The 25495-nt window shown below is 43.8% G+C and overlaps 2 protein-coding genes and 1 non-coding gene across 5 annotated transcripts in view; 2 read left to right on the top strand and 1 right to left on the bottom strand.

Annotated features, from left to right (window-relative positions):
- Sema5a (semaphorin 5A) overlaps positions 1 to 18689 on the bottom strand; it is a 441538-nt gene extending 422849 nt beyond the window's left edge. For 2 of the 3 annotated variants that reach the window (XM_031359854.1, XM_031359855.1), the window contains exon 1: positions 18196 to 18686. The gene's annotated coding sequence lies outside the window, so the exon portion shown is untranslated. Of the gene's footprint in view, positions 1 to 18195 lie in introns of all 3 variants that reach the window. The other variant, XM_031359853.1, reaches the window with a different exon arrangement.
- Positions 18690 to 18796: 107 nt separating this feature from the next.
- LOC116083129 lies at positions 18797 to 21990 on the top strand. Its single transcript, XM_031359856.1, has 2 exons — positions 18797 to 19114; positions 21810 to 21990. Exons 1-2 carry the CDS (start codon positions 18857 to 18859, stop codon positions 21876 to 21878), a joined length of 327 nt encoding a protein of 108 aa, XP_031215716.1. The 5' UTR covers positions 18797 to 18856; the 3' UTR covers positions 21879 to 21990.
- On the top strand, positions 21656 to 21726 carry LOC116084029. Its single transcript, XR_004115999.1, has one exon. It is a non-coding gene; the product is annotated as a small nucleolar RNA SNORD123 (small nucleolar RNA).
- Positions 21991 to 25495: the final 3505 nt, after the last annotated feature.

Here is a 25495-nt window from a genome sequence, read left to right as displayed (position 1 = left end):
CTCAAATCCTCGTGAAATCCCATGAGTATATTTGAAAAGTGACCATGAGCTTAGGTTAGTATTATTCATTTATTCTGTTTAAAGCTTTTCAAGAACAAGCCTGCTGGAGCAGAATGGAGTCTTCTGATAAGCCGAGTGGTTGCTAAGTCTTCTGTCTGTCTTTAAATGTTCAGACACTCCTTCACTCCTTTTGTACTTGCCGGGGTCATTTGGAACTTCTAGATATCATTTGCCTTGGCTGTGCTTTATGGAAGGGGAGTCTTCTGATAAGCCGAGTGGTTGCTAAGTCCTCTGTCTGTCTTTAAATGTTCAGACACTCCTTTTGTACTTGCCGGTGTTGTTTGGAACTTCTAGATATCATTTGGCTCGGCTGTGCTTTGTTCCCATCGGAAGGCAGGCTGGAGTTTCACTGCCAGTGTGGTGGTACTGAGAGGTGGCGGGCTTGGTGCCAGTGTGGTGGTACTAAGAGGTAATGAGCTTGGTGGAGAAGTGATCAGGTTGTTTTAAAGAAAATTTATATACTTCTTCCATAGACAAAACTGCCACCAAGCATCCTCTCCCTTCGCTGTCTCCTCATCAGGCTTTAACTTCATAGTGGTGAGGCCTCCGTAAATGTGTATACTATAGTAGATACGTATACTATAGGGCACTATACACATGGATTTCAGAACCAGGAGACAGAGTAAGCTTCTTCCCTCTGTGAACTGGCCAGCTCCAATAGACAATTCAGACTAATGCAGCCTTCTGAATGGATGCCTGAAACCCAAAGACCATTAAATCCAGAATGCATCCCACTCAGATACTCAGTAGCTATTATCTTAGGAGGCTCACTAGCCAGCCACACTTCTAAAGAGAGGGGAAATGCCAGGGATGCCAGGAAGACACAGAGGGAGGCATCCCATCAGGGACATTTGCCAGTACAATATCTTCCTTGCTCTGGAGCTCTGCCTTCATAACTTTCTTAGAGATGAACATACCTAGAGGTACACATCACATGCAAAGCCCTAAACCTTGGCTATATTTGGCTTATACTACAAGGAACAGAACAAAATAAGGTCAAGGGTGTCCCTCCCAGTTAATGGCAGAATTGAGACACCCCCATTTAAGTGAGTATGTATATGCATACTTACACATAGTCTTTCTAGAATGTATATGATTTGATATGTAATTGGAACTTACATACATATATACAAATTAAATACCTGACCATAAAACAGACATGATTGACAAACACGTCTTAAGCAATAACAATAGTCTTATGTGAAGAAGAGTTAAGAACTCTTTTACAATGTTCTGTTTCTTATTTTTAAAATACTAGCCAAGACTTACCCTCTCTTTCCATAATAAGATAGATAGTACCTGCCTTGCTCCCATTGCTGTAAACACCTGGGTGATGAGCTCACAACTTGGAAATAAATGCTGTGTGCCATCCTCATGTTGGTGACATCGTGAATGCTAGGCTCAATCCAACATTGCCCTTGGCGTATACACACTAAGAGAGCTTGGGGAAAACAGAAATGGTTCTTCTCTGGAGCCTGGAGAGTAACTAGGGATCTTGATCAACACACTGGACTTACTTTAAAGAGGGCCATTCCAGATTACCCAAACTTCCTGCTAGAGAGCTGCAGCGAAGGTTGGTCCCAATCTGGAGCCAGATTGTGCAATGCAGCACTCAGCCTTCTGAAGCTCTTACTCCTCTGGAAAGTTCATCTTCTTCCGTACTATGGCTGCTGACCAACCTCACACTGGGAGGAACATCCTGCCACACAAATGAGTTCATGGACTTGGTCCCTTGAGAGAGACTATGAAACCTACTGTGTGCTTGGGAGTTCTGTGAAAGATACAGACCAACTTCACAGAGAGACGATAAGCCCCAAACTTCCCTGTAATCCCCATCCAAAAGAAGACTGTCAGCAGCCCAAGGTATACTTAGTAACCCTTAGGCCATTTTTTACTTCAGGACACATCTACGTGCAGAAAACTGCATGGTTAGATGGTATGTACTCTCTGACAGACAGACAACAGAATGCCAGATACTCAACCTTTGGCTCTATCCAGAGATATCTTAGGCAGGCAAAGCCACTAGCCCTTTGTTATGTTGGCTTATCCGTGAAGGAGAGGCCATATGTTAAAAGGAGAAACAGGACAGGGGGTGTACCTCAGAAATACAGCACTTGACTAACACATACAAGGTCCTCAGCTCAATATCCAACACACACACATACACACACACACACACACACACACACACACACACACACGGATGGGGAGAACACTACAGCAGTACTACTTCAGGGGGCTTCCCTCAGATCCCTGTAAGCCCTTTTACCCCAGTGAGGAAGTCCCACCAACATAAGGGGACACTAAAAGACTGCTCTATGCTCCTCTGTCCCCCCACACCAAGCTTCAGCTTCCTCTCTCCCCTTATCATTGTGATCCTGACTTAGACTCCTGGCAACTCCACAATATTGAACAGAACATCGATTTATGTTTTCTGGGAACACTGCAGAGAAAATGGCATCTGTTCCAGGACAAAGGATATCCCCACTGGAAAATAGGTGTGGAGAGAATAAAACCATGCCCAGTTCCTGCACAGTCTTCTTGGGTAGGGTACAGTGCCAGCCTAGACCAGTAACTAGGACATATTTCCTGACAGTCAACATGGTCCCCACTTCTCCCACTGTCTTCGGTGGGGCTAGGCTAAGGTAAAAGTAAATCACCGGTCCAGTTAGTACTAAGACCCCGATGTGAGCCCCTCTTTAAAAACGTAAGAGAACGCCATCTCTCGGTGAAGGTTTAGAAAAGCCTGCCTGGACCTGGAAATCCTCAAGAGCGTTCCCCAGATTCAGGGCTCTGTGGAATGTTAGTATCAACTAGGAGTCAGATTTCGCAAATCAGACCCCTCTACCCTTCTAACATGCCAATTTCCAGTAAAGCAATGAAAATCATCAGACTAATGCTATTAAAATCAGCCCAGATTTTTTGTAAACATTGGATTACTTTACAAACAAGCAAACAAACAAACAAATCTAGAGGAAAATAGAATCAATGGATAAGGCAGAGGAGACCACTCTGTCTGTGTGAGGATAGTGCTTGTCCCTGGACATGGGAGATGTATACATGATGCTCTCAAGAGGATCATATGTATCTGGGATGACTGGGAGCCACAGACTGAGTCACAGATGTTTTCACAAGGGTAACAGTATATCCCCTTCCCTCTCCTACAGATGAAAGGTTGCTATGACAACTAGATGCTTTCTGCCTGGGGGCCCACCACCCTTCTCCTTTGACCTCTCTTTCATGTACGTGGAATAGAAGAAGAAATGCAGATTTCAGCTGTTCTCCAAGCTCCTTCACAGTGCCACAGAATGCCCCTGCTGTGTATCTCACAGTCTTCTAGAGGCTGGTACAGGCTCCAGTCTTATATAACATACAGATATCCAAACTTCAGATTAACCTTTGGTTTTCTCCAGAGAGCCATATATTAGTTTGAACAAAGCCCACCCATGATTGTGTTAGATTTCAGGTGACAATCCAATGACACTGAATGTGCTGAACTGTCTGCGTGTTCAACACTGTGATGTCTAAGCTGCCATTACTAATTTTGGAACATTGGAAATCATCCAGCTCAGAACACATTTGAACCTGATGAAAATAACCCAGCTACCCTCAAAACACTTCAACCGACTGTGAGATCAACAGATGTTCTTCTAGTTACAAATTGGGTGACACATCCAGAATGCAGGAAAAAATTCCTTAAGGATGTCTGAGGGATCTTCCACAGGTTATTTTTTTAATAGAAGTCTCCTTTAGGAGTTTCAATTATTAACATAGGATTTAATGTCTGTAATTGTAAGCAGGGGACTTTATACACCTGAGGTACAAAAATATTCACTATGAAATAATACAAATTCACATACTCCTTGAGTCTTTAACTACTGAAAGGCAGTGCCTTTCATTAAATAAATGTAATTAATTGATGAAGTTAATGTGGAGAGACAGCTAACAATCTTCCAATTTCTCAGAAGGAAAAACATGTATGTCAAACATTGACATATTCCATCCGCTGTCTACCAGTTCCTAACTGGATTCCAATCTCTTTTATATAAACGTATCTATGTAGTTTTGCCATGTGTCTGCAAAAAAAAGATCAATTTATGTGACACTAATGCTCCTCTTACCTCAGGATTTCAACATACTTAACATCAACTGCAGTGTGTTTGGGTCTTGACATAATTATCAAGCCAAACAGAGAGCTGACTGAAGTCAATCCTGGTGGCTGGTTAAAGAAGAGGAACAAAGATAAATGTATGTAATCCTACAGGCTTGCAGAAAGAGACCTCTCCTTGTGTGTAGCGGACTTGTTTTTATAAGGCTAGAACCTCAGGCTTAATTAAACCCAGTAGCCAACTTCTTGCTCATTCAAAAGTGCAATTAAGGAAGAACCCAAGGACACTTGGCCCTGAGGGCCTCTCAGAAGTCCCTACCATGAACAATGTGCTAATTACCCCTCTGTCTAGGTCTCTTAATGACAATCTGTCATGCCTCCAATTCCAACCCTAATTCTTCCACTTAGGGCTGTCTTCTGCAACCCCAAGGCCCAAAGATTGGCCCCAAAGGCTAACTCTTCAGGGAATGTATACTTTAATTAAAACACAAATGCCCAAAGATCATTGAAAGATACTTAAAGCAAATCTTAATACTGTTAAAGTGTGTGTATTGCCACCACTAATTAAAGGTGCTCTTGATTGTGGATTGAGGGTGAAATTGCAACCTTATTTTATGGGACACAATGGAGCCACTCTGAGAAAGAGGCTGCCAATATTCCAGAACTAGGTGCCAAATTGGGTAGTAATGCATCCTGGCTCTTCTGCAGATAACAGGATCACAAACGGTTAGAAAGATCCAAGCTGCAATTATTTCTTTTAAATAAACCCAAATCTGCTTGGGAAGCAAGGACAGAAAAAGCCAGTATATGTGGCAGACATTTATTTAACTTTCTAGGAAGAGATAAGATGGAGCCGCCATTGTCTCCATCGGAGCTCCCTAACATGGGAGGTCCTTTGCTTCTCAAGACCTTCCCACTTGACCTCTAACCATGCTACCAAGTAAGCGAACTCAATGAAGGTGGGAGAGGAAAGGAAGCCAATGGGTGTCTCAAGAGAGAGAGAACTGTGAAACAAGAGCATACCTTACTAGATTTCTGTATAGTATGACCACTGAGAGAGCATGATTTTTTTCCTAGTAGGAACACAGAACAAGGTATTTAGATACTACAAGAAAAATTGTGTGTGTGTGTGTGTGTGTGTGTGTGTGTGTGTGTGTGTGTGTGTGTTTCTAGGATATTCTCAAGGCAGTCATTCACACAGATAAAATGAAGACCACCTTTCAGGTGTTCTGTGCTCCAGTCTCTCCTGCTCCTCTTCACCAACCAGAACTCACCAATCAAGTGACCCCACTGTGTGCACCTGAAGTGTATGTGTTTAATTATAATCTACATGAAAATCTACATCTCCTCTTTTCCATATGATATCAATACTCAGAAATCCCCCCCCCATCAGAATTTCAGAAAATATTCTCCACAAACCAGGGAAGTCAATTTTCTCTCTACCCTTGGTCCAAATTCAAACCATTAATCTCCTTTTGTATACATTAAGAAATAGTGAAAAATGCATTATCTATTCCTTTAAAAAATGTCTTTCAGGTGTTTTATTATTGGGGTACAGCATCATGATGTCTTAATTTGTCCTCTTTACAGCTTCAGGAACTAATCTCCAGGCATTGATGGGATGAAGTAGCCTGGTCCTCCATGAGGTGATGTGAAGGAAGTAGGCTCTTTAAGAGATGGAGTGTAGTGGGAGGTTTCTGTTGACTCCACCCATGGCTGGGACTTATGGCCTAATTTCTCCCAACATTATGATACCACCCATCATAAGGTTCCCATCAGTGCCAAACCACCCTGGTGCCACATCCTTATATCTCTAGAATCATAACCTCTTTTATTATTAAATTACCCAGTCTAGTATAATACATTAAGGTAATGGAAAATGGACTAACACCTCTGACTCTGTGAAGTTTTAGTAAGAGTGCAGAACCCTAAAAGCCGTTCTGCTATTCTTGCCTCTCAGATGTGTCCCGTAAGGTCCCCACTGTGAGTCCTTTGCTGGCTTTCCCAAGTACCAAAATAAACCTCCAGGAGATGGAAACTCAGCAGGTGGGCCTGGAGAAACTGCTCAAGTTAAATACCATTTGCAGGCAGGCATAAGCTTTCAAGTGAATGAATCTCAGAGACTCTTCCTTGCCAGCTCGCTCTTTCCTGAATGATTTCTCTTTACAAGCTGGTGATGGGACCGAGGAATTCCATCACTGCTGGCAGACAGAAAGTAAATTTGGCTCTGGGCCTGACTTCAAAACAGACTTGGAAACTGTAACAACCAAAATATGCCGTCTGGACTTGTACTACTCTGTTCAGACTCCTCCCCTTCCCAGACCTCTGAGCTCCATTCCCAGCCCACCCTCAGGACCACGGCACAGCTCGTAGTCATGAGAACATTCTCGGATATAAAAAGCAGTATGGAGTCGATGGTTTAGCTGTGCACTGGACAAAATTTGGGGCTGGTAGGTAGGGAGAACACTTGACATCAATCACCAGTCCAGCACCACCTGATGTGACCAGAAGCTAAGGAAGGATCATTGACTGCAGGTGGGGGTGCACACAGCCCTGCCACATGGAGCTCTTTCATAAGGAAATGGACTGAAGAGTGGGTTTTCCATCTCTCTGCAGCAAGCAAAGAGAATGTGACCCCAGAACACATATGTCCTCCCCAGCTAGGCAGCACAGCATGTGGAACACAAATAGGGCTCAATGGCCACTGCATTCCTGTCATGCCAGTAATGGACTCTGCATGCTTGACGAAAAGGATCAAGACTGGAGAGAACACGAAGGCCTTGCTTGTTGACACATCAGCTGTAGCAGCTCCCAGATGCACTGACTCTGTCAAAGATGGGTCAGTTGATCCAGTAAACCTCCTTCCGCATAGTTGGGTAAGGGAAGATGACTGACATCAGCTTTCCCAGTGAAGATGGAGCATGATGACATAAAGATTGAGGGCTGGGAAGATGGCTCAGTCAGCTGAAGAACTTGCTTCAAAAACTCGCAGACCTGAGTTCAATGGACAGTGTTCATACAAAAAAAAAAAAAAAAAAAAAAAAAAAACTACAGTAGTGGCTTGTGGCTTGACATTGTAATGCCAGCCCTGGGAAGATAGAGGTGGGCTTCTAATGACAAGTTCTGTCATAAGGAACAATATGTGAGTGAGTTTGACTTCTGACCTCCACAGGCACATACGTGTTTTGTGTGCACAAAACAAACCCATATACACAGAGACATGTATGAACATAGAAATGTATGGAGAAAACACACAGACACTCCACAAGCCCACACATACAAAAATATATGTATGTATATAGAGAACACACAGACACTCCACATGCCCATACATACGCAAAAGACTGAAGGGTGAACAGAGGTCAGTTTATTATACTGATGGGGGAAGTATGTTGTTAAATAATATTAAGATTAACCTCTGAAAAACTAAGCTCATTCACTGGATGATATCATTTTTATAGTCTTTGTAGGGCAATGTTTTTCAACCTGTAACTTTTAGGGGCCAAATGATCCTTTCGGGAGGTCATAGATCAGATATCCTGCATATCAGATATTTACCTTATGATTCATAACAGTTGCAAATTTTCAGCTATGAAGAAGCAACAAAATAATTTCATTGTTGGGAATCACTACAATATGAGGAACTGCGTTAAAGGGTCAAAGCATGAGGAAGGTTGAGAACCACTGTTGGTGGCTTGGAAACATTAAACTTAAATAGATAAATGTCTGCCTTTAAATCCTAGCTCTGTATTAAAGTTTTCCTTTGTTGACATACGAGAAAGATCTCATGTGTCAGGATGCGCCAGGATCTCTTGTAGCCCAGGCTAGCCTCCAATTTGCTATCCAGTCAAGAAACTTCTAACGCTTCTGCTTCCACATCTGAAAAGCTGGAACTCTAGGCATGTACCATCACTCCCTCAGTTTGTGCAGTGCCAGTGCCCGTGATGGAATCCTGTTGCATGATATGCGTTAGAGAAACACTCTACCAACTGAGCTCCATCCCCAGCTCAATATCCCAACTATAAACTTCAGGAAAAAAAATGAGAAGGTGTCCTACTGATACAAGGAAATGAACTCATAATATCTTGGGTCTGTTTCAGCGTGCAATAATAAAGTTAGGATCCTACACATCTGCTAGTATCTAAAAATCAATATTAAAGGTGAGATCTTAGATGATTTCTAGGAAAGTAAATGGCTGGAAAGAGTAAATGCTTTCAAAGGTAAGAATGCTGTCCCTGGTCAGAACGAAGTCTCCATATCACATTTCACACAATACATAATTGTGATCAACTCAAGCTATATAAACCAGAATAAGTCAATGACTACTCTAGATATCTTGAAGCACAAGAAAACCTCATAGTTTGGTTTCTCTGTACCTAAAAGTCTGTCTTGACAACATGGTGACTTCTCCATCCATCCTTAGTCAACCCATTTAGCAAAATGTATAACCAATTCTCTTGAAAAACCTGGACAGCATTGTCTCATCACAAATAAAAGAAAACAAAACAAAACAAGAAAATCAGTAGCTACATCAATAGCATTCTACTGATCCTTGATACCATCAACCGGGCACAAATAAAGGAGTAAGTGTCACAAGTAACTCCTTACCACTCACCATGGGCAATAGGTCAGGACTGCCAATAGATAGTGTGACCTGGTTATAAATGTTGCTCTTAATTTGCCTTAGATTGCATAAACTTATTTGGGAGAGGCAAATTCAGAATAAAACAGTGAGAAATAGATTCCAAGAGCTCTATAAAAATGTTGCAATCAAATCTCAGATTGCCCATCTCAACTTCCCGACAACTGCAGACACTAGCAAAAAGGGGGCTGGGGCTTGAAGAAATACAGTGCTGTCCCCTGCACCATCACAGAGCTAAATAAAAATGCTCCCTTACTAATGAAGAGGTGTCTACAAGCTAGAGGGTCAGCCAGCCATTGCCAGATGCCGAAAGCCATGCAGGGTGTTCTTGGCACAGACTGCCTAAGCCAAGTAAACACGCTCACAAAAAAAAAAAAAAATCACCATGTGTGGGAAAAGCAAGTTGCCCACAGGAGAGCTGAGCAAGCCTGTGGCAGGAGGTATGGGGGATTTTAAGGCAGTAAACAGATGGAAGTCTCAATAAACAATAGAAAAGGGCTAAACTCACTCATTTTCCCCAAGAGACAGTAAGAGAGAAAGCAAATTACAGGCAGTTCACACACATTTCAACCCAGACCCTATTTTCAGCATTACACTTTAACAAAAAAAAAAAAAAAAAAAAAAAAAAAAGAACCTGCCAAAGCAGGAGGAAGCAGAGTAGAAAGAGCTGGAAATGGCTCTATGACTCTTAAAAACTAAACTATGAGTAGGTTTGGACCATTTTTAAAACTTGCCTTCTAAATATTCATGAGGCTCTTCACCTAAGGACATTGAAGTGGGAGCCCTGCTTCAGCTGAGAGTTTGTGATACCCTGGGCAACACAGCCAGTATGGAAAGAAATAAGAATAAGGAGGGTGGAAGGGGAGGATAGATGGAAAAATGAATGTGCAAAACAACATAAGACCTTGTGCTCTCTCTTTAGCTATGGTTGTTAGAAGATACCTGCTACTGTAACCACATAACAAGACCCTGTCAAAGGAAGAAAAAAGTTGCCTGCCTCATGAAGCAGTTGAAGCAAATACCAACGAGTGTCAGTGTAAAGGTAGCTTTTATTTGCTAGATGTTGTTGTCTCGAAGGCTTACTGCTGAATAAGCTCAGCCTTTCTAGTCCTTTCTGAATTCTGGCTGGCTGGTCAACTCAATTGTTCTAGCTCAAACTCCTCTACAAGCTAACTGATTCAATCTGGCTTCTCTCAGCTTCTCACTGAATTGCTCTTCTTGGACTCAGACTAATTCTGACAGTCTGTTCTAATCTTCTGGCTCCTTATTATCTGACTCATTTGGTTTTCACCTGCAGCCTCTCTCTGTAAAATTGTCCCAATAAAACTGCCTCTGCTATCTCTCTGTCTCTCTCTCTGTCTCTCTCTCTCTCTGTCTCTCTCTCTCTGTCTCTCTGTGTGTGTATGTGTGTGTGTGTGTTTGTGTGTCTCTCTCTTTCTCTGCACTGTTCTCTTAAATCATCTCTCTTTCCTGTGTTCTCCTGCAAGTTGGGTATATCCTATCTCAGACTCAACCTGTCAAATCTTTCTCTGATTCATCACTTTGTCTGCCAATCAATTAGATGTTACTTTCAAATATGGCTGCTTCCTTCTACAAACTAACCTTACCTACAATGTTTGGGATTGAAGGTATGTACTAAGGATGCCTCTGTATTCTAGCCACAGGGATTAAAGATATGTCTATATTCCAGCCAGAGCATACTAACCTGGAAGGTCTTTGGATGTGATCCCTTGCCAAAGCAGTCATATTGCTGGATTAAAATTCAGAAATGCAAAAGCAGGCACAGGTATTGTGACCTTGAACTGTGAGAGAAGAGTGCCTTCACTTAGTGAAGAAACTTGGCCTTCTCAGTTACAGGCCTTGATGGAGGCACCAATGAAAAATGTCATTGTATTGTTCACTTAAGCCACACCCACAAAACAGCTAGACCAGCAGGATCACCAGTCTTTCCAAAAGTAGCTAGGTTCAATGATGAGCTGATTGACTGACATGGTTATATGGCCCCATGTGTTCACCTATATTCCTGAGTTTACCTACATCCCTAAGAGAGACCATAATACCACAAAGAAGGAGGTTCTTTGCATCAATCAAACTTAGTATATCTTGGAGGCCAGTAGCCTTGACACTTACTCATAAAAATGTATGGGAACACTGACTAAAACCCCCAGTAAATGCAGCAGGAACTATGTTTAGGCTGCCAACAGTTTAAGTCACTCTAACTTTAGAAATTATGTCCCAGATTTCCATTTATAACTGTATCACTGAGGTATGTTCCATGCTATGAAACTAAGTGTACAAGAGAATTTGAGTAAATGCACATATGGGTGACCACCTCCACAACACCATTCTCCAAAAGAGACATGCCTGCCCGTTTGTCTCCCTTCCAGTTCTCACTGTTAGCATTAAGCAATCGCTTATCCACTTTCCATCTTTATAGTTTTGCCTCTTCTAGAAGTTTCTACAAACAGAATCAAACAATGTGTGGTCTTCTGTGGCTGGCTTCTTTCACCCAGCTCCATGTTTTGAGACTAACACCTATTACCGCATACATCAAGAGCTCCATCGGGTCATTGTTGAGCAGAACCCACTGCACCAAAATAAACAACATCTTTAGCCACTTGCCTGCTTCAGCTTATTAAATATATACATCCAACTAAATGGCAAGACTTACTGGCCTGACTGTAGAAATGAAATGAAAAAGCCTGACATATTTCTAAAATATTCTGAAGTCATAATGTGTGAAAATATGTAATGAGGATACAATTTGTTCCCTGGAACTTTGTGTGGGTGGGAAGTGATTTTAAATAAGCAAATAACATCCTGTCGTTTCACTTTTTTATGTTTTAATACACACAAAGTGTTTTATGCTAATTCTAAGCCAAGCAAGGTCATCGATTCATTTACCAAGTACCTACTTAATCTATAATTAGCATATATTAGAATATATGGAGTGCACAGTCCTCCTGGTTCCTGGCTTTCAAAAAACCATGTATTCCAAGACTGTGATCATGAATCAATTTGAGTTTATGGGAGCACTTTTCTTCTCATGAAGAATGTAAGCAGTGCTCTCACCATCCATGTTACCTGGAAAAAAAAATTAGTGTTGCCTAAGTAAACCAAGGTCATATGTGGCCAATGCTCTTCTGTAGTCAATAGTGTATGTTTAGTGCATAAATGTATTTATTCATTCATTCACTGACCCATTGCAGCCTGAGGGTCCCATTACGCCAAATATCATTCTAGGAACTCTGCAAGACACAGATGTAAACAAAGAAATCTCAACCATATCTTAGGTTTTCACTTTCCATTGGTATAATCGATGAAGAGTCATGCACAACATGTGGGCAATGCAACATACAGTACATGGGAAAGTAAACTAGGAAGGCTGGAGGAAGGGAAAGGGAGAGGAGTTGTTTTAGAACATGTATTTGGCGACTCCTTCTGAAGACGGCATATATGGGTAAAGACCTCAAGTCAGCCATGCATGCAGAAAGCCTCACAGGAAACACACCAAAAGTATTTCAAGCAGGAATGCCACAACCAGGCTGTTAGAAACAGGCAGCAGGCCAGAGGGGCAAGGGTAACAATTAACAGGTTATAGAGCCATGTGGTCGTAAAGCCAGATCCACCTCCACTATTCCTCCTAAAGAGCCCAGGCCAATGGACCCAGTCTGCATGTAAGGGACAGAGTGTGACAGATAGTGGACATGAAGTGGGCAAACAGCCAGGCAAACTCACATGGTTCTGTTGGTGTCTCTGAATCCTGGGATCTCTTTCCTACGTCCTCATGAAGTTTCTCCATAACATAACCTCAACCTAACATTGTGTTTTGCATTGTCCTTTCTGAGGCCCCACTTGGTAACCAACCACCAGGCTACTCTCCAAAGGCTGACTACAACTACTGTGGACGTGGGGTTCTCACCCAACCATGGCTCTTGACCACTTCCAAGTCAGTCTGGATATTCGACCACTCTGCTGACTCCTCATAAAGTGGCTACCTGAATCTATGAGCCACATGGGGACAGTGGCACTACCTACTCCCACCTGTGGCATTGTCAGCTGCCAGATTCTCTAGCTAGGTATTTCCTTGCCACCATTCTCCATTAGAGTAGTAAGCCAGTCTTTCAGGAGCACAATGTTGCCAGTGAACCCCGAATTCAAGTAGAAACTTCTCCCATTCCTTTTCACAATCGGGCAAATTGCTCCCCTAAACCATGTCCTCTGGGATTTCTCCTAAAGTCAAGCATGTGCCTAGAAAGTGTAAGGGTTTAAATGACAAGATAGCTTAAGCAAAACCTGGTTGGCTCACACATATGGGCCAACCAGAGTGAATGATGGCTGAATTGTAGCCTTGGGTAGACCAAAGAAGTTAAACATCCATAGCAACTTTCTTTCTCTCTTTTTTAAATTTACTTACTCACTTTTGCTGTATGCAACTCGTTACAACTTCCTTAACATTATACCCAGTACAGAAATTTTGAATATTAGCTCCCTAAACTAAAATTGGAAATCACTTGTGTTTCTACAATTCATTTGGCCACAGGATCTACACTGCAAACTCCCCCTAGGCATCCTTCATGATGGGAACAGCTTTGGGACCCTCTCCCATATCATACAAAGCAGCTCTGGTTTTTGGTCTGTCTGCCCTTTTTTACAGGAGGGATTTTCCCTGTATGGAACTGTGTTTGGATAGAGCTTGTGCGGCACACCTCTCCCGTGATTCAGAAGTTTTAGTGAAGCAGTGTCTATTTGGCAAATGCAGGTAAAGCAGAAGAAAGTGCTTTGCAGAATTATCCTCATTGTCTTTGACTGTTTTTCTTTGAACAGGTTTATTATGCATCATTGCCAGACACTGAGTGAATGTGAACTAAATGAGTTTGGGGCTCCACTGCCTGTAACCAAGTTGTCCTTGTACCTCTTTGGCTGTCACCTGGGTACAACTTTTTTTTTTTTTAAATCTTACATCTCAGCAAATACAGTATTATTTCTCCAATAGTGCCGGCTGCTGATAATATCACTTGACTGGTTATTTATCATATATATCTGTAATTGAATTACCCAGTGCAGTAATAGGATTTACTCTCAAATGTACATAAAAATGCAACGCAAAGTAAAATTGTTCCGCTGTATGCTTCCTCGTCACTTAGCTTGAACTCTGGGTCAGCCAATTCCACAGAAATGCAGAGACAAAACGAAAAGGAATAAAAGACTGGGAGATAAAAACTAGGTGGGCTTATGGACAAATATAAAAGAAACTCATCCTTTAAAAAAGGTATTTTCTTTTGAAATAGTTTCTTATTCATTGTTAATCAGAAAAGCCAATCCCAAAACACACAAAGAAAGAGTAGTAATTGAGTTACTTTTCCACATTCAATACTGAACATGTTTGAAAACATTTGAGAAATCGGGCATGGGAACAAAGTATGCTTATCTTTGCTCTTGTCAAACAACCATAAATTTTGGACCAAAGAAGGAAAGAGAAGATGACAGCCATACTTTGGGCAAAATATTCTGTTTGAGTCCCCTGCTGCATTGACCATGTTTTCAATGACATGCTCCAGGTGACATAGTTGTATGGCTTCAAACTACCCTGAGAAATGGAGGCTGGGTTTCCTAGTTCTAGGATCTTCCACAAGGCATGAAGGCATGGATTAGTTGTGTCAATATCAGTGTGCTAAAATAAATTACTTAGGCCTCAATATCTTCTCTTGGATAGAGCTTTTTGTTTGTTGTACTCCATCTTGCTTAAACGCTGAACCAAAGAGCATTTGGCACAGACTTACTGAGAGCAGAAACTTTGAATGTATCCTAAGATTAGTTGTTTTTCCCTCTCTTCTCTTACTATGAAAAATAGATTTTGTGTACTTGGATAACCAGTACCCTAAAATGGAATGGTACAGTGGGTAAAGCACTTGCTACCAAACATAGTGACCCAAATTTGGCTCTCAAATACATGTTGGAAGGACAGACGCACAGCTGCCATGTGACCTTTACACTGTGTCATGTTCAACACATACACACAAATGTAACAAAAATGTAAATGCCAAAAAAGCTATATCCCAAAGAGCTGGTGTTCATACCTTATACTAATTTCTGTAATGCTCTCATGCTGATCTATAGAAACTACAAACAGCAGAGCACACTATCTCTGTCAGATCATGTCTACAGGGCAGTAGAGACTGTTTTAAAAAAAATAAAATAGTAATTTCAACGAGACTTTTACATCTTACTTTAGAAAGTACTCGAGGAGCATCTATGAAAATTTCCATGTTGCAGACAACAGCACAGACACTGTAAACTACTTAGAGAATGGCATCCACTCATCTGAAGATTCCAGAAAAGTTAACTTTGCAGATAATAAATACAGATCTGCAAGCAGGTGCCGGTAGGCAGAACGGTTAAAGCTTCTTTGTTAGATACTTGTAACAAATGTAATTCAATTTGTTAGACATTGTAATTTATGTTTCAAACATTATTGAACATTAGACATAAAAACTTGTCACCTTGGTATCATAATTATATCCTAAGCAAATTGTCTGGGTAACTATAGCAACAATTTCAGATACATGTTTATAACACTAATTTGGCATAATTTTAGAATCAAAAATTATAGCGGATTTATAGGAAGAAATGGTTTCCTCAAATGGTTGTACAATTCTACAGTTTTTTTTTTTTTTTTAAAGAAAATGGGTTACTTAGCTAGGACTTAATGGGAAGGAGTGGATCTCCAGTGCTCTCCACATGGCTGGTCTGAAACCCAAGCCTCTTCCTCAGGGCCGGGTTCTGACTGGCAAACCCTGGTGTCTATGCTCACTCACTTATCTGACAGAATGCCTGATGTCCTTGGCTGGACTCAGCAAAGCCCTGCCCATCTCTCCTCCACCTTCCTGCATATTGTCCTTGGAGAGCCCCTGTTTCAGCAATTTTATGATAAAAAGGACATCCAGTTAACAGGATAAAAATCACTATCCAGATCTTTGGAACTATGCAATGGTTCAGCTAGGTAGCCCTCTCTGGCATGAGCAGCAGTTGATTCAGTCCCCAAGCAACTGGCATCTACTTTGAGCAAGAAGCATACAACACAGAGACATGCTTGTTGGTTTTAACAACTGTCCCTCAACAAGAAGCTAAAATGAGGATACAGAAGAATTTCCTCTGAGAAGCCAATAGCTAGGAGGACTTCCTGTGGTCCATGAACCCTAGGTTCACAGTAAACTTATGGGAATATGCTTGTGTTCATCTTGTATTGTTGTCAACTAGTTTCACTCTGCGCTTTTCCATTTCTCTCTTCCATTCTCAGCAGACGTGACTAAGATGTCACTTGGGACAGACACAAGGAGGGATAAATACCAGCTTATTTTCAACAGATTCTGAACACCTTAAAATATTTCCTCTGGTCAAAGACAGGCTATCCCACCCAGAAGACCAAAGTCTTCGCTCTCAGCAGGGATCCTGCAGCTGTTTGCCATTAAGACAGCCAAAAGAGTTAGCATCGTCTTAAAAGGCATAAAATGATGAGCATCATTCATTCCTCATGTGAGGAAGAGTATGCATGGACTACAGACGCATAAAAGTGAATACCAGTTCATAGACTTCCCAGCTGAATGGGTACACACTGTGACTACAAGCAGCATCGAGGGTGAGGCACTGTCTCAAAAGTTTTTACAATAAACTCAGGGCAAAGGAAGTCTGTGCTTCAAACAACTACATTTAGAACTGCTTTTTCATGTAAATCAAACATGCAGAAGAAATGTGAGTGGGCAGAAAGAAATGCACACTTCTTTTGGAGTAAACACAGGAAAGAAAAGTTGTTTCAATGATCTACAACAGAAGGCGTCTGCTTAAGCCTGAAGTGGAACTGTGAACTTTTTACTCCAAGGGAGGAGCTTCTCCCTCTCTCAAAAGATCGACATTAATCAGCAACCCTGATTGGGTATTTAAAATGTTCCCTATTAGGGACTAGTTTTGTCTTTCTGTGTCCTCTTATAAAAGACTAATTCTGTAATTAATAGCACTCTGCTCTTCAAAAACAGGACTCTTCCTGATAAGCCTGGACACACAGATATTTTTAAAAATATAAATAAATAAACTGCTTTAATTCTAACACCCGATGTTTTAGCCAATGTGTTGTTCGGGAGCAGAACCTCCTCTCTGTATTACACATAACTCCTATACCTTCGCGCAGTTTCAATTGTTAAGTTCAATTGTCAAAGGAAAAAAAAATGCATACCCCGAGGGGTTTGTAGGAATTTGTCTTAGGAAGAGACCTTTCCAGCTAGACGGCTTCCATCCAACTTTTCCGTCGCTTAACTAGGCTAAAAGCTCTCCAGGGTAAAGAGAATACTTCTCTCAGCTCTTTTCCTTTTGAGGTGAAATCACAGCAAAAATCTGTGTTTTACTACTGCCTAGGACCCCTGACCCACTTGCCCAGGACAAAAACATCAACAAGCTCTGTGACATCCTCTCCGAAAGCTCGCTCTTGGCGCCCCCTGCCGGGGATAACCGAGACGCCGCAGGCGCAGGAAAGTTAAAACCCAATTCCAGGCAACCGCATCCAGGTACAAACAACAAAAAAGGTGAAAGCGCTTCCCGCCAAAGCCCGGAGCGGGAGGTGTAGGGGACCAAGACTCGGCCCGGAACCTACCGGCGCCGGCCCAATACCAGGGGCGATCACCAGAGATCACGCCCCGCCAACAGTTCCTCCGAACATCCTGAACACCGATCTTCGCCTGGTCGCAGACCCTGAGCCCGAATATGAAATGCGTGCGGCGGGGCTACCAGCAGACAGGAGCTGTGCGAGTGGAGCTTACCCGGCTGAGTCCCCAGGCTTCGCCACCCGTGCCCTAGCCTTCCTCAGCAAAACACCCTGACGGAGTTGAGCCCTGGTCCCACTACCCCCAGATTTTCACGAACACCGGAAAGCCCCTGTACAGAGAGCAGGAAAATGTCCCCTAGTCCATCAGGCAGGGAGGTAGGCGATTCCGACCACCAAACCCGGTTCCAGATCCCACCAAGCGAGCCTGGCCTCTCACTGATTACGCACACAGATCTCCACGAGTACCTGAGAGGTACTGGCCGAGGTGCAGGCTTGCCCACTGGCCCGTCGCACACCGGTACCTTCCCAATCCACGCGCGGATCCAGGGAAAGGCTAAGACACAAACTTCCAGCCCATGCACTCTCTCCACTGCGACCGCCCCCGCTTTGATGGTAGTCCTCCTATTCCTGCACGAGCCTCTGTCAGGTTGTCCCCACCCAGGTGTCTGCAGAGTGACCCTACCAGAGACTTACACCACCCACAAATGGACCAAGGCTGCCCCGGGTCCAGTTCACACGCGCAGGGTCTCAGCTATGACACTCAGGGACTCTGCGGGAGAGCGAGCTCACCAGATGCGGGGCGCGTTCCTCCAGCTAGTCATCCAGCGCCCCGGAGCCCGGAGCTGCTCCAAGGGTCCTCTTCAGTGCGCTGCGAGGGAAATCGAGGCAGCAGCCGCCACTGCACCCCGCCACTTCTCCAGAGCTATCCTCCTCTCGCAGCGCGCCAGGCTGGGGACCAGCTCGCCTGCTGGAGTCTCCAGTTGTGCAGCTGAGTGGATAGGTTCGCGCCGAGAGAAAGCGACCGGCGAGGTGGCAAAGTTGGGTACCCTCTGTTTAGTAGCTGCGCGTGGGAACCAAGAACACCCCAGAGAAGGATTGAGAGTGCTAGGACGCCCCCGCAGTGGGAAGGTGGGATACAGAGGCCGCCGCAAGGCTGGGGCCAAAGCCAGCCAAGGGCTGAGGAGCCCACCCGCGGCGGGAGCGCACGGCGCGCGCCGGAGTGGGCACAGCGTGAGCAGCCGCTGCTGACGCCGCCTTCCAGGAGAGTAGACCGGCGCTGGGTAAGCGGGGGCCCAGAGCTCGGGGCGGGGAGCACAGGGCCGCCTCGCCCCGCCCCCGCCCCGCCCCCTCCGCCGCACCTCCTCTACTCCGCCCCTCCCGCGTGCAAACTGAGCGCCCCACCCGCCCCTGACCTTCCCAGGCCCCTCCTCTAGTCCCGCCTCTTCCCGAGATGGGACCCTCCAAACACTCCCCAGGGGGCTCTCTCCACACCCCAGGAGTTCTATTTGTGCCTCCCGAGTGCCAGTTTACCCAAGTGGTGACTTTTTATGGACTCCCTTCCTCGCCTGGAAGAGACCTTCTTTGGCTACCCGCCCCCCTGTCCGGTGGCTCCGACGTGGCTACTTTGCAGGATGGGCTGTATAAAGGGCTGGAGGCAGCTCAACCCAAACCAGAGACGTGGCGTCTGCTAGGCCGGCCAAAGCTCCAGGTATGTGCGTGCCCCTCCGCGGATCGCGTGTGGGAAGAAGGGGGGAGGGGGGAATTTAAAATTCAGTTCTTCTGTTTCACCTTAAGAAGGGGTGTGTTTTGGGGGTGGTGAGGGGGTCGAGTCGCCAGGGATTCTTACAGGAGAGTTGGGCCCGGCATGGCTCTCAGCTAGTTCTTGAAAAGTATAGATCAGACAAATGAATAAATCTGCTGTCCAAGGAAACAGAGCAAGAGGTTCCCAAGTATCACTCATGGGCATTAGGAGAAGGTTCCCTCACGGACAGAAACAGCAGGGCTAACTGGCACTCTGCAAGTATCTTGGGACTTTACTGAGTGAGCATCGGGACAAAAAGTTTATCTTGGAACGCAAAGTAAATGCCTTGGAAAGGCAGTTTTATTGACGCATTCAGTTCTCCTTCTAAGGAAGTGATCAATTCACCAAGTTCTAAACAACATACAAGGTTGTGGAGAACGAGAAAGTTACAGGATAAAGAAAGTCAGAAAACGTGGGTCACTGCCCCTATAGCCACGTGTGATCCTTTTCCCTCAGGATAGGGTGAGGGAACAAGGTCTTCAGGTTTTCCTCCTGTGTCGGGCCTTGTTGGTGGCTTTGGGTGCTTTTGCATAAGGAACCTCATCAATGAGCTTTTAAGCTGCAGGACCTAAGGACGTCCCCTCCCCCCACCCTACCCCACCCCACCCTCCACCCCCATTTGGCACAATCACATCCTGGTATTGGCTGGTTGCAATTGTGCCCTGGTGGGCGATAGGAGCTGTGAGGGTCCCATAGTGCTAAACAGGGACTGGGTAATAGCTGGAATGTGTCACAGCTCCTCTAGGACCACAGAGATTCAAGAGGAGGTGAATAGAAGCACAAATTACCACCAGTTTGTTGTTTCTATCACCTTTCAAATGAAAGAATTAAGTGAAACCATTTTTGAAAGAGTCCCTGGGGAGCCCATGTTACCCCATAGTGTGCTGTGTGTAGAACCATAGAACCTTGGAGCCTGTTCAGTATGGCCCCAACTCAGATGTCTTCTCACAGCTTCTTTGGGAAACATCTACTACAGTTGTTTGGCTGGTGTCCAGCTCTGGGGTGGCAGCTCCTGGCTTCTAGATCTTGAAGGGAAAAGTTAATGGGCTTCTGTGCTTCTCCCTGCTGTTTGAGAAGTGGGTGGGAACTGGCGTCGTTCCCAATACTCCCCTTCTCTTGTCTACGTGGCACACACAGCCTGGAAGGCTCTGGGGAAAAGAAGGCCTTCTAAGGGCCAGCCGTGGAAGACCTCAGCCGCACACTTGAACCCTATAGCCTTCAGGAGGGTAGATGGAGCCGAACAGGGTGAAGAAAGACAAATTAAGACTCAAATGTACTTAACTAATTCTTGTCCTCCATGTCAATTGATAAAAACAACACGTCTTTTAAAAAAAAAAAAATTAAGAAAGAAAAGAGTAAGGCACAACAAGCATGTGTCCCCAACACTCTGGTGGCTGAGGCAGAAAGACTGAGGGGTCAAGGCTAGTCTGGGGCCACTTAGGGATAACTTATCTGATAAACTTACAAGCAGACAAAGAAACTCACTCTTAGCTTAGAGGCATGAAAGTACTGTGTACCGTGAGGATTATCACATAGAATTTCCCCCTCTAAATGAAGTGAATTTGTGTTACTGGAGCAGGATGTAGGTTTGATTTTGCCCTTTACAGGCTACACTGTACCATTGTTAAAATTCTGTGTCAGTGATAATGAATTACAAATTTCTAATAAGCAAGACCAGAATCCAGATTCTCATTTAGAGTGCTTTCTTGATCTAAACCAGTGGGTTCTCAACCCATGGGTCACTCTTTGCTGGTGAATGACTCTTTCACAGGGGTCGCATGTAGAATATCCTGCATGTCAGATATTTACATTACAATCCATAATGGCAAAATTACAGTTATGAAGTAGCAGTGACATAATTGCCCGAGTGTGGTCCCCACAACATGAGGAACTGTATCAAAGGACTGCCGCCTTAGGAAGTTGAGAACCCCTGGAAGTGAAATGGTTCTAAGCTGAGACTGATCTTGCTACTGAGTTGCAGAAAGTTAGTGAACTTTTCTGAGGTGGTATCTCCTCACCCAACGTGACCCAGCTCATCAGGAATGTGAGTCACAGCACTAAAGGAGAAAGAAGCTGCTCAACAAAACACATCTGAGGCTGAGCACCAAGCAGGCACTCTGAAATGCATTTATTTTAAAGTATTTATAAGTATTTCCTTTTCCTAATAGAATTTGCTTTCCCCTTTTGGAAAGCAATCCTTGTTAAAGGCACCTTGAAATCGTTAGATTTTTAACTAAATGTGTTTATTATTTTACAAAGAATGTTTTGTTGTTATCAAGATAAAGAATTTTCCTCCTCCCTCTTCTCTCCCTTCCCTCCCCCTTCCTTCTTTTTTTCCTACCCCTCCGCTTCCCCAATCCCCACCCCACCCCACCCCCGACCAACAACTGCTTCAAGTGAGTCTGTGTACAGGGCCAAAACTGAGAAAAGCTATGAAAGAAACCTGTTGGTGAAAATGATGAATTCTGGGGCGCTGATTCATGTGACTTGAAAAAACGCCATCCATTTCCTGACTCACCTCAGATTCGGTTCAGAAATATGAAGCAGCGCATGACTTTGAACTAACGCAACAATTTTGTTTTTTCTTTATATTCCCTCCCAGTACCTGACTAAAGCGCAGAGAATGGAGCCGGGAGGAGCTGAAGAGAGCATGCATGGCTGGGAGACATAAAGACAGAGCTGTGGACCACAGTTGGCCTTCCTGGGAAGGCTCCCTAACTGTGGGCTATAAGATGTAACAAAATTATTATTCAATTATTTTAAAAAAAGAAAAGAAAAAACAGTGCTGGCCTCTTTACATTATGTTTTCCTTCAGATGAGCTGGGCATATGTTACAGTAACCATTCCATAGTTTGTTTTCCCCTCTGGTTCCTATGATTGTCTGATCCTGCCCATTTTACCACACCTAAACAATGGCACAGAGAAGTTTGATGTGTCTGTAGCATTGCTCAGTGCTGTATCGGTTTGGTTTTACGTACTCTGTAGTACTCAGAAGATCCACAGTTGCAGTCACAGATTACACCACGATGGCTATCGTGGATGTTGTCACAGGGGACAGCTTTTAAACTAGAGAGGTTGCAGATTCATGGACTTTCAGTGCCTCCTGTGTTCTCTCGGGATTCACTAAAGCCCCTTTAGGGTTGTTCCTTTGCCCCAAGAAAGCTCTCTGGCCTTCAATGCCCTCTCCCTGAGTGTTGCTAAGGAGACTAGGTGTGTTTTTAAAGGACAGTGTAGGAGCTTAGAAGCTGACATCACACACACAAGAAGAAACATAATTGGATAGGATACAAAGTACAGGTTCTCCATCCTTGAGATAAATTTCTAGGCGGCTAGGAGGTATGACAGAGTCTCTAGCATGGCCCTCTCCACAGACTAATGTCTTATGTAGGGTCTGGCTTGGCTTCCCAGGGCTGATCAGAGAGAAGAGACAATGGTCTCTGTCCCTTGTTATTCCTGATGGTTGAGCCTTCACCCACCCCAAGAGAGTTCTGCTTATCTATGACCTCTCAAATTCAACCCACGCTAAGAATGGCATTCATTCACCTCAAGGCTACATTCAAAGAAAAGAGTCTGGTTAAGTGTATAGACCTCAGCAGTAAGTAGCTTCAGGATACTCGGGAAGATGAGCCTGCTCTCTGTAATAGGATGGGGTTCACTTTCAATAGTTTTCTTCTTCTTTGACATGTTCGATGATTCTTCACGCTCCCAGTGGGACATCACATTTTACTTAAGCCACATTTCCAGAAATCAAAGCATTCTAGAAATCTACAAGTATTTTGGTTCATCGTGTGTGTGTGTGTGTGTGTGTGTGTGTGTGTGTGTGTGTGTGTGCGCGCGCGCGCGCGCGCGTGCGCGTGCTTGTGTGTGTGTGTGGGGGTTAGAGTTCTAGATACGTTTTTTGGCAACCCAATTTCCTTAGATAAAACTGGTGCCCTCAAAGCAGTTCAAATTGTCTTTTAGAAATATGGAACAGGAAGAAGAAAAATGCTAAGTTTAAAAACGACTCTTGGAATATCTTCAGGAAAGGCAGATGGTTTCTGGCATAAAGATAAAGTATCCGTAGGGTTTCCTTGGAGTTATTTTCTGACATTGAGACTCATATATGTCTTGGGTGTTTATAAGCAAAGAGTGGCTGTACTTATTTTTTTAAAGGATATCCTGTACTTATTAACTAATGTCTTCTACCTTTCTCTGTCTTTGAGAAATGGCGCTTTGAGGTAACATGAATACTTTCAGAAATACATCTAAGAAATGTATTTATGTTTTGAAGCACAATTTTTATGCCTTTAGTTTATTTCAATATTTACCAACTAAATTTAGCATAATGACACTGAAATCAATAAAGGGGGCATTTGTAGACTTAAGCCAAAGGGGGCTTGTCTTCTCAAGCAAATGTGAGGAATGAATCCCGTTGTGGTCTTGCCACCCCTCTATCAACACTCATTTCTGCCCTTCCTTCTCAGCCCCTCTACTTCTGCCTGAACTCAGCACGTCAGTTTCTCTCACTCCAAATGCCATCGCCTCCTCTCATATTGACAGCAGTGATCGCTCCTCAAACAGCATCACTCCCACCACACAACACGCATCATTTTTAATGACACAGGCCTGATTTTATTTGAATTGCAAAATGCCTGGCTTTAAAACAAACATACAAGCATACTTTCTTGAAGTCAGATGAAGCTGTGCTATTCAGTTAGGGACAGCAAGGTGAGCACTGGGTGAGGGTCTGTCAGACAGTGGCTTACAGATGTGATGGGTTTTGCTTTCCTCTCCAACCTGATTCTGCTTGGAACTTCATGTGGCAGCTGAATTACACGCACGATCTTGCTCTGTAACAGCACATACCTGGAGCCGGGGATGATAGTGAAAAGGACTCTTCAACAAAGCCTGGTAACCTCAGGAGCTCTGTGTTCTCGACCTTGAGCAGAGACGTGAGGGTTAGTAAAGTCAACCTGTGGGTGTGCCTGTGAGGGGACTTCCAAGGAAGGGGAACTAGATATGAAAGACTTACTACACTGCCGACTCTATACTGTTAGCTTGACACAACCAGAGTTGCCTGGGAGGATAAAACCTCAGTTGAGAAACCGCCTCCCTCAGATGGGCCTGAGGCATATCAGTGAGGCATTTTTTTTGATTAATGATTAAGATAGAAGGTTCCAGCCCAGGGTGGGTGGTACCATCCCTAGGCAGGTAGTCCTGGACTACGTACAAAAGGCAGTTGAGAAGAAGCCAGAGAGCTAGCAAGCCCGTAAGCAGCACTCCTCAATGGTTTCTGTTTAAGTTTCTACCTCAGGCCCGTTATCTTGAGTGCCTGCTCTCGCTTCACTCAGGGATGAACTAGAAATGTAAGATAAAATGAACCCTTTCTTCCCTGATTTCCCTTTGATGGTGGTATTTGTCACAGCATCAAAGAACTAACTAAACCACTCCCCAAACAACCTGGTGTGAACTATTCCACCTTGTTCTCCCCAGATTAGGAGTAAGGTCTTTCCTCTTTAAATCACCTCTCTTTGGTTTGAGCACTATGGCAAAAGAAGCCAGCTAACACAAGCTTCCAGTTGTGTTTCATTCATCTGATCTGCTTTAGATCTGAGAATGCAAATCCTGTGGAGGAAAGGTACCAGGAAACTCTAACAATTCCAAAAGTCCCTCCCTAAACATCGGCCCCAGGCCTCCCCTCCATCTACCTGCTTTGCTAGCTTCAAGTTTTCTGAACAACACTACAGGCACCCAGTGCACTCTGAGGATGGAAGGAAGAACCACACAAGTGGTGCATCCTGTCCCGTTTGGGATCATGATGACTAAGTAGACTAATACCACAAGGTGGTTCCTCATTGTCCTTACCTTCTGCTGTCCACAAAGCACTAAGGTAGGGATACAATTCAGCTGAGGCCTTTGCCTCCTTTTAACAAGGATGCCTTCACTCTTGTTTCCAACATCTTCCTCATTTCTGTCCAGAACATCATTAAAATGAGCTTAACCATTCAGAGGTCTACCAACATTCTGATCTGGTGCAATGCCAGCATGTGAAGTTTCTATGATCCAGGTAGATGAACATGGGAAAATGCAGCTAGAAATATGTAAAAGAATGGAAACAGGCTCAGCATGTGTCTCTGAAAGTCAGAAAAAGAACAGATCAAGATGGACGTATAGAACTTAGTGTCAAGTTAGTAGAGCAGACTATAAGGTTTATTAGACTGCAAAGATACATCACACAAAATGTGTTTTGGTTTGTTTTTAAGGCAGATTAACATAATAGGATCCCTCTAACAACCTACATAACTTCCC

The sequence above is a fragment of the Mastomys coucha genome, unplaced genomic scaffold, assembly GCF_008632895.1.
Source record: "Mastomys coucha isolate ucsf_1 unplaced genomic scaffold, UCSF_Mcou_1 pScaffold8, whole genome shotgun sequence".
Taxonomy (NCBI): domain Eukaryota; kingdom Metazoa; phylum Chordata; class Mammalia; order Rodentia; family Muridae; genus Mastomys; species Mastomys coucha.
This window is presented reverse-complemented; position numbering and strand designations above follow the sequence as displayed.

What these genes read in the sequence shown, in the direction of transcription:
- LOC116083129 (XM_031359856.1), top strand. Translation starts at nt 18,857, where the DNA reads ATGGGACCCTCCAAACACTCCCCAGGGGGCTCTCTCCACACCCCAGGA. An exon ending in TAGGCCGGCCAAAGCTCCAG is followed by an intron (nt 19,115 to 21,809) that starts GTATGTGCGTGC and finishes ATTCCCTCCCAG; the next exon opens with TACCTGACTAAAGCGCAGAG.